The sequence below is a fragment of the Oncorhynchus keta genome, chromosome 27 (assembly GCF_023373465.1).
Source record: "Oncorhynchus keta strain PuntledgeMale-10-30-2019 chromosome 27, Oket_V2, whole genome shotgun sequence".
NCBI lineage: Eukaryota > Metazoa > Chordata > Actinopteri > Salmoniformes > Salmonidae > Oncorhynchus > Oncorhynchus keta.
In genome coordinates this window covers 15,008,594-15,016,835 of record NC_068447.1, presented here as the reverse complement: position 1 = coordinate 15,016,835, position 8,242 = coordinate 15,008,594, and the positions used below count along the sequence as shown (strand labels likewise).

At 52.6% G+C, this 8,242-nt stretch overlaps 1 protein-coding gene across 1 annotated transcript; it reads right to left on the bottom strand.

The window, feature by feature from the left end:
* Positions 1-4,685: 4,685 nt before the first annotated feature.
* Positions 4,686-7,596, bottom strand: LOC127912461 (apical junction molecule-like). The gene is made up of 2 exons (XM_052481802.1): positions 7,240-7,596; positions 4,686-7,147 (listed from the first exon to the last, which is right to left on the bottom strand). The coding sequence occupies exon 2, from the start codon at positions 6,037-6,039 to the stop codon at positions 4,999-5,001; it is 1,041 nt and encodes a 346-aa protein (XP_052337762.1). The 5' UTR covers positions 6,040-7,147; positions 7,240-7,596; the 3' UTR covers positions 4,686-4,998.
* Between the last annotated feature and the right edge of the window lie 646 nt (positions 7,597-8,242).

Here is an 8,242-nt window from a genome sequence, read left to right as displayed (position 1 = left end):
CCTGCCTTTCCCCCTCTTTCCCATCACCCCCTCCTTTCCCCCTCTCCCATCACCCCCTCCTTTCCCCCTCTCTCTCATCACCCTGCCTTTCCCCCTCTCTCCCATCACCCTCTCCTTTCCCCCTCTCTCCCATCACCCTGCCTTTCCCCCTCTCTCCCATCACCCCTCCTTTCCCCCTCTCTCCCATCACCCCTCCTTTCCCCCTCTCTCCCATCACCCCCTCCTTTCCCCCTCTCTCCCATCACCCCTCCTTTCCCCCTCTCTCCCATCACCCTGCCTTTCCCCCTCTTTCCCATCACCCCCTCCTTTCCCCTCTCCCATCACCCCCTCCTTTCCCCCTCTCTCCCATCACCCCGCCTTTCCCCCTCTCTCCCATCAGCCTCTCCTTTCCCCCTCTCTCCCATCACCCTGCCTTTCCCCCTCTCTCCCATCACCCCTCCTTTCCCCCTCTCCCCATCACCCCGCCTTTCCCCCTCTCTCCCCTCACCCTCTCCTTTCCCCCTCTCTCCCATCACCCTCTCCTTTCCCCCTCTCTCCCATCACCCCCTTCTTTCCCCCTCTCTCCCATCACCCCCTTCTTTCCCCCTCTCTCCCATCACCCCCTTCTTTCCCCCTCTCCCCCATCACCCCCTTCTTTCCCCCTCTCTCCCATCACCCTCTCCTTTCCCCCTCTCTCCCATCACCCCCTCCTTTCCCCCTCTCTCCCATCACCCTGCCTTTCCCCCTCTCTCCCATCAGCCTTTCCCCCTCTCTCCCATCACCCCCTCCTTTCCCCCTCTCTCCCATCACCCTCTCCTTTCCCCCTCTCTCCCATCACCCCCTCCTTTCCCCCTCTCTCCCATCACCCCCTCCTTTCCCCCTCTCTCCCATCACCCCCTCCTTTCCCCCTCTCTCCCATCACCCTGCCTTTCCCCCTCTCTCCCATCAGCCTTTCCCCCTCTCTCCCATCACCCCTCCTTTCCCCCTCTCTCCCATCACCCTCTCCTTTCCCCCTCTCTCCCATCACCCCCTCCTTTCCCCCCCTCTCTCCCATCACCCCCTCCTTTCCCCCTCTCTCCCATCACCCTCTCCTTTCCCCCTCTCTCCCATCACCCCTCCTTTCCCCCTCTCTCCCATCACCCCTCCTTTCCCCCTGTCTCCCATCACCCTCTCCTTTCCCCCTCTCTCCCATCACCCCCTTCTTTCCCCCTCTCTCCCATCACCCCTTCTTTCCCCCTCTCTCCCATCACCCCCTTCTTTCCCCTCTCCCCCATCACCCCCTTCTTTCCCCCTCTCTCTCACCCCCTTCTTTCCCCCTCTCTCCCTTCACCCCCTTCTTTCCCCCTCTCTCCCATCACCCCCTTCTTTCCCCCTCTCTCCCATCCCCCCCTTCTTTCCCCCTCTCCCCATCACCCCCTTCTTTCCCCCTCTCTCCCATCACCCTCTCCCCTTCTTTCCCCCTCTCTCCCATCACCCTCTCCTTTCCCCCTCTCCCATCACCCCCTCCTTTCCCCCTCTCTCCCATCACCCCCTTCTTTCCCCCTCTCCCCCATCACCCCCTTCTTTCCCCCTCTCTCCCATCACCCTCTCCTTTCCCCCTCTCTCCCATCACCCCCTTCTTTCCCCCTCTCTCCCATCACCCTCTTCTTTCCCCCTCTCTCCCATCACCCTCTCCTTTCCCCCTGTCTCCCATCACCCTCTCCTTTCCCCCTCTCTCCCATCACCCCTTCTTTCCCCTCTCCCCCATCACCCCTTCTTTCCCATCACCCTCTCCTTTCCCCCTCTCTCCCATCACCCTCTTCTTTCCCCCTCTCTCCCATCACCCCCTTCTTTCCCCCTCTCTCCCATCACCCCCTTCTTTCCCCCTCTCTCCCATCACCCTGCCTTTCCCCCTCTCTCCCATCACCCTCTCCTTTCCCCCTGTCTCCCATCACCCCCTTCTTTCCCCCTCTCCCCCATCACCCCCTTCTTTCCCCCTCTCTCCCATCACCCTGCCTTTCCCCCTCTCTCCCATCACCCTCTCCTTTCCCCCTGTCTCCCATCACCCCCTTCTTTCCCCCTCTCCCCCATCACCCCCTTCTTTCCCCCTCAAGTATCGCACATTCTGTACAATCAAACACACGTTAACACACACGCGTGTACACAGATGGTGGTAGTGTGTATGTGTGAATCACACATGGTAAATAAGTGGGATGGTTTTAGGTGCTGTCTGTTCCTCGGCTACATACGTGTTATTCTTTTTTATTTAACTAGGCAAATGTGTTATGAACAAGTTCTTATTTACTATGACGGCCTACCCCGGCCTACCCCGGCCTACCCCGGCCTACCCCGGCCAAACCCGGATGACGCTGGGCCAATTGTGCGCCGCCCTATGGGACTCCCGATCACGGCCGTTTGTGATACATCCCCGGATCGAACCGGGTCTGTAGTGAAACCTCTAGCACTGCGATGCAGTGCCTTAGAACACTGTGCCACTCGGTCCCCCAAATTATTCCTTGGCTACGTACATGTGAGAGCGTACACACACCAGGGCTAGATTACTGAACTGGCACACAGGGCACATGCCACTGGGGTCCACTTGGAGGTCCGGGGGGCACCCAGATAGTGTATAATAGCAGAATAGCAGGACATTTGCATTAAAACTGCAACATTTTCTCTTAACCTTATGACTAAATGTGTAGCATTATAAAAATGCACAAAAATAAAGTCTTCACCATGGCAAAATGTGTTGAAATCCAGTAAATTAGCTGAATTCATAAAAAAGGTTGGTACCCTGGGGCCCCAACTGTGGTAGTCCGGCCCTGGAACACACACACACATTGCTGGAGCAGTAGGATGTTAGAAGGTAAAAGGGTGAGAGATCCCCAGCGCTTTATAAAGGGCTCAGTACCATGGCGTGAAGATGAACCGCCTGACTCTGCTCCATTATTCAGATGAATCCCTGTTCTGTTCTGACCTGTTCTGTTCTGACCTGTTCTGCTCTGTCCTGTTCTGCTCTGTCCTGTTCTGCTCTGTCCTGTTCTGCTCTGACCTGTTCTGCTCTGTCCTGTTCTGCTCTGTCCTGTTCTGCTCTGTCCTGTTCTGTTCTGACCTGTTCCGTTCTGCTCTGTCCTGTTCTGCTCTGTCCTGTTCTGCTCTGTTCTGTTCTGACCTGTTCCGTTCTGCTCTGTCCTGTTCTGCTCTGTTCTGTTCTGCTCTGTCCTGTTCTGCTCTGTCCTGTTCTGCTCTGTTCTGTTCTGCTCTGTTCTGTTCTGTTCTGACCTGTTCCGTTCTGCTCTGTCCTGTTCTGCTCTGTTCTGTTCTGCTCTGTCCTGTTCTGCTCTGTCCTGTTCTGCTCTGTTCTGTTCTGCTCTGTCCTGTTCTGCTCTGTTCTGTTCTGACCTGTTCCGTTCTGCTCTGTCCTGTTCTGACCTGTTCTGCTCTGTTCTGTTCTGCTCTGTCCTGTTCTGCTCTGTCCTGTTCTGCTCTGTTCTGTTCTGCTCTGTTCTGTTCTGTTCTGACCTGTTCTGTTCTGTTCTGCTCTGTTCTGTTCTGCTCTGTTCTGTTCTGCTCTGCTCTGTTCTGTTCTGACCTGTTCCGTTCTGCTCTGTCCTGTTCTGACCTGTTCTGCTCTGTTCTGTTCTGCTCTGTCCTGTTCTGCTCTGTCCTGTTCTGCTCTGTTCTGTTCTGCTCTGTTCTGTTCTGTTCTGACCTGTTCCGTTCTGCTCTGTCCTGTTCTGCTCTGTTCTGTTCTGTCCTGTTCTGTCCTGTCCTGTTCTGTCCTGTTCCGCTCTGTCCTGTTCTGCTCTGTTCTGTTCTGTTCTTACCTGTTCTGTCCTGTTCTGACCTGTTCTGCTCTGTCCTGTTCTGCTCTGACCTGTTCTGCTCTGTCCTGTTCTGCTCTGTTCTGTTCTGTTCTGACCTGTTCCGTTCTGCTCTGTCCTGTTCTGCTCTGTTCTACTCTGTCCTGTTCTGACCTGTTCTGCTCTGTTCTGTTCTGCTCTGTCCTGTTCTGCTCTGTTCTGTTCTGCTCTGTCCTGTTCTGCTCTGCTCTGTCCTGCTCTGTCCTGTTCTGTCCTGTTCTGTCCTGCTCTGTCCTGTTCTGCTCTGCTCTGTTCTGCTCTGTCCTGTTCCGTTCTGCTCTGTCCTGTTCTGCTCTGTTCTGCTCTGTCCTGTTCTGTCCTGTTCTGTCCTGCTCTGTCCTGCTCTGTCCTGTTCTGACCTGTTCTGCTCTGCTCTGCTCTGTCCTGTTCTGCTCTGCTCTGCTCTGTCCTGTTCTGACCTGTTCTGCTCTGCTCTGCTCTGCTCTGTCCTGCTCTGCTCTGTCCTGTTCTGCTCTGCTCTGTTCTGTTCTGTCCTGATCTGCTCTGCTCTGCTCTGTCCTGCTCTGCTCTGTCCTGCTCTGTCCTGTTCTGTCCTGCTCTGTCCTGCTCTGTCCTGTTCTGACCTGTTCTGCTCTGCTCTGCTCTGTCCTGTTCTGCTCTGCTCTGCTCTGCTCTGTCCTGTTCTGACCTGTTCTGCTCTGTTCTGTCCTGTTCTGCTCTGCTCTGCTCTGTCCTGCTCTGTCCTGCTCTGTCCTGTTCTGTCCTGTTCTGTCCTGCTCTGTCCTGTTCTGACCTGTTCTGCTCTGTTCTGTTCTGCTCTGACCTGTTCTGCTCTGCTCTGTCCTGCTCTGTCCTGTTCCGACCTGTTCTGCTCTGCTCTGTCCTGTTCTGCTCTGCTCTGCTCTGTCCTGTTCTGTTCTGACCTGTTCTGCTCTGTCCTGTTCTGTCCTGTTCTGTCCTGCTCTGTCCTGCTCTGTCCTGCTCTGTCCTGTTCTGACCTGTTCTGCTCTGCTCTGCTCTGTCCTGTTCTGCTCTGTCCTGCTCTGACCTGTTCTGCTCTGCTCTGTTCTGCTCTGCTCTGCTCTGTTCTGTCCTGTTCTGCTCTGTTCTGTTCTGTTCTTTTCTGCTCTGTTCTGTTCTGCTCTGTCCTGTTCTGCTCTGCTCTGTCCTGCTCTGTCCTGTTCTGACCTGTTCTGCTCTGCTCTGCTCTGTCCTGTTATGCTCTGCTCTGCTCTGTCCTGCTCTGTCCTGTTCTGCTCTGCTCTGTTCTGCTCTGTCCTGTTCTGACCTGTTCTGCTCTGTCCTGTTCTGCTCTGTCCTGTTCTGTTCTGTCCTGTTCTGCTCTGTTCTGTTCTGCTCTGTCCTGCTCTGACCTGTTCTGCTCTGCTCTGTTCTGCTCTGCTCTGCTCTGTTCTGTCCTGTCCTGTTCTGCTCTGTTCTGTTCTGTTCTTTTCTGTTCTGCTCTGTTCTGCTCTGTTCTGTTCTGTTCTGCTCTGTTCTGTTCTGTTCTGCTCTGTTCTGTTCTGCTCTGTTCTGTTCTTTTCTGTTCTGCTCTGTTCTGCTCTGTTCTGTTCTGTCCTGTTCTGCTCTGTCCTGTTCTGCTCTGCTCTGTTCTGTTCTGTCCTGCTCTGCTCGGTTCTGTCCTGTTCTGCTCTGTTCCGCTCTGTCCTGTTCTGCTCTGTTCTGTTCTGCTCTTTCCTGTTCTGCTCTGTTCTGTTCTGCTCTGTCCTGTTCTGCTCTGTCCTGTTCTGTTCTGCTCTGTCCTGTTCTGCTCTTTCCTGTTCTGCTCTTTTCTGTTCTGCTCTTTCCTGTTCTGCTCTGTTCTGTTCTGTCCTGCTCTGCTCGGTTCTGTCCTGTTCTGCTCTGTCCTGTTCTGCTCTGTCCTGTTCTGCTCTGTTCTGTTCTGCTCTTTCCTGTTCTGCTCTGTTCTGTTCTGCTCTTTCCTGTTCTGCTCTGTTCTGTTCTGCTCTGTCCTGTTCTGCTCTGTCCTGTTCTGCTCTGTCCTGTTCTGCTCTGTTCTGTTCTGCTCTTTCCTGTTCTGCTCTGTTCTGTTCTGTCCTGCTCTGCTCGGTTCTGTCCTGTTCTGTCCTGTTCTGTTTTGTTCTGCCCTTTTCTGTCTTGTCCTGCTCTGCTCGGTTCTGTCCTGTTCTGTCCTGTTCTGTTTTGTTCTGCCCTTTTCTGTCTTGTCCTGCTCTGTTCTGTCCTGCTCTGTTCTGTCCTGCTCTGTTCTGCCCTTTTCCGCTCTGTTCTGTTTCATTCTCACTTTCTGTCTACCCCTTTAAACAAAATATTGCACACACTCTCTTTTCCTTAAACTCCTCTCTCCATCGTTCTAAACTGCTCCTTTTCTCCGTCCATCCCTGCCTCACTAACTGCCCACCCCACTCCTATCACTTTCTCTTTTTTCTCCTTCAATCTCTCTCTCTCTCTCTCTCTCTCTCTCTCTCTCTCTCTCTCTCTCTCTCTCTCTCTCTCTCTCTCGCTCACTCTTTCTCTCTCTCTCTCTCTCTCTCTCTCTTTAGCCGCAGCTGCCTGTGTTTAATTAGAGGGCTCCTGATAATGCCATCGCTGTCTGTGTGTGTGTGTGTGTAGATGCCCCAGGCTGGTGAGCAGAGAAGGAGAAGCTGTGGTACATTAATTGTTATGTAGCAGTGCTGTGCCCAAGCTATCCAGACGACATGTCCCTGATACAAGCTGTGAATGCTCATCCAAACCCATCATCCAGCTTTCACACAATGTTGAATGAAACCACTGTGTGTTTGTGTGTGTGTGTGTGTGTGTGTGTGTGTGTGTGTGTGTGTGTGTGTGTGTGTGTGTGTGTGTGTGTGTGTGTGTGTGTGTGTGTGTGTGTGTGTGTGTGTGTGTGTGTGTGTGTGTGTGTGTGTGTGTGTGTGTGTGTGTGTGTGTGTGTGTGTGTGTGAGAGAGAGAGACAGACACATTAGCAGAGAGGACAGAAACTTAATATAAACATCCTGACAGCTTCCATTAAAGCAGCCAGACCAGCCCACACTCCTCTCCCTCCTTCTCCTCCCTCTCTACCTCCTTCTCCTCCCTCTCTACCTCCTTCTCCTCCCTCTCTCCCTCCTCCTCCCTCTACCTCCTTCTCCTCCCTCTCTACCTCCTTCTCCTCCCTCTCTACCTCCTTCTCCTCCCTCTCTCCCTCCTCCTCCCTCTACCTCCTTCTCCTCCCTCTCTACCTCCTTCTCCTCCCTCTCTACCTCCTTCTCTTCCCACTCTACCTCCCTCTCTACCTCTCTACCTCCTTCTCCTCCCCCTCTACCTCCTTCTCCTCCCACTCTACCTCCTTCTCCTCCCACTCTACCTCCTTCTCCTCCCTCTCTACCTCCTTCTCCTCCCTCTCTACCTCCTTCTCCTCCCTCTCTCCCTCCTTCTCCTCCCTCTCTCCCTCCTTCTCCTCCCTCTCTACCTCTCTACCTCCTTCTCCTCCCTCTCTACCTCTTTCTTCCTCCCACTCCCCCTTTTTTCCCTTCCACTCTGAAATATCCTTTCTCCCTCACTCTCCATCTATTTGACAGGGGCCATTTCAATTTGAGATATAGCTCCTGTTTTTATCTTTCTCCCTGTATCCATCCATCTCTCTCTCCCTCTGTGTGTTTCACCTCTCCCCTCTGTTCTCTCTTTCACTTAATCTCTATCCCTCTCTCCTTCTCCACCACCTGACCAAGACCATTCCAGTCTGAGAGCAGAGAGAAACGTCCTCTCTGTCTGTCTGTCTGTCTGTCTGGCTCTCTCTCTCTCTCTTTCTCTCTTTCTTTCTCTCTCTCTCTCTCTCTCTCTCTCTCTCTCTCTCTCTCTCTCTCTCTCTCTCTCTCTCTCTCTCTCGCTCGCTCTCCCTTTCTGTCTCTCTCCCTCTTTCTCTCTCTGTCTATCGATCTTTCTCGGTCCGGCAGCAGTGACAGCTGAGAGAAAGGCCCTCTGTATCTCAGACTCCAGGATAAGTCCAACACATCCTCTCTAACACTGGAAATCTGGCAGAATAGATGACTTGTTTTTATCAGGCATCTTCTCAAACACCTGCTCTGGCCCTGATTGGCTGCTGCTGGACAGTCATGTGGTTCACCAGGTATAAGCTGTTTTTCTTTTCTGTTCATGCGCTTTGGATGAGATGTTAACAGAGGTTACCTCAAGGTCCCCTGGTACTCGTCACATAGAGGTCGACCGATTATGATTTTTTAACGCTGATACCGATTATTGGAGGACCAAAAAAGCCGATACCGATTAATCGGCCGATTAAAAAAATACTAAAAAATGTATTTGTAATAATGACAATTACAACAATACAGAATTAACACTTATTTTAACTTAATATAATACATCAATAAAATCAATTTAGCCTCAAGTAGATAATGAAACATGTTCAATTTGGTTTAAATAATGCAAAAAACAAAGTGTTGGAGAAGAACGTAAAAATGCAATATGTGCTATGTAAGAAAGCTAA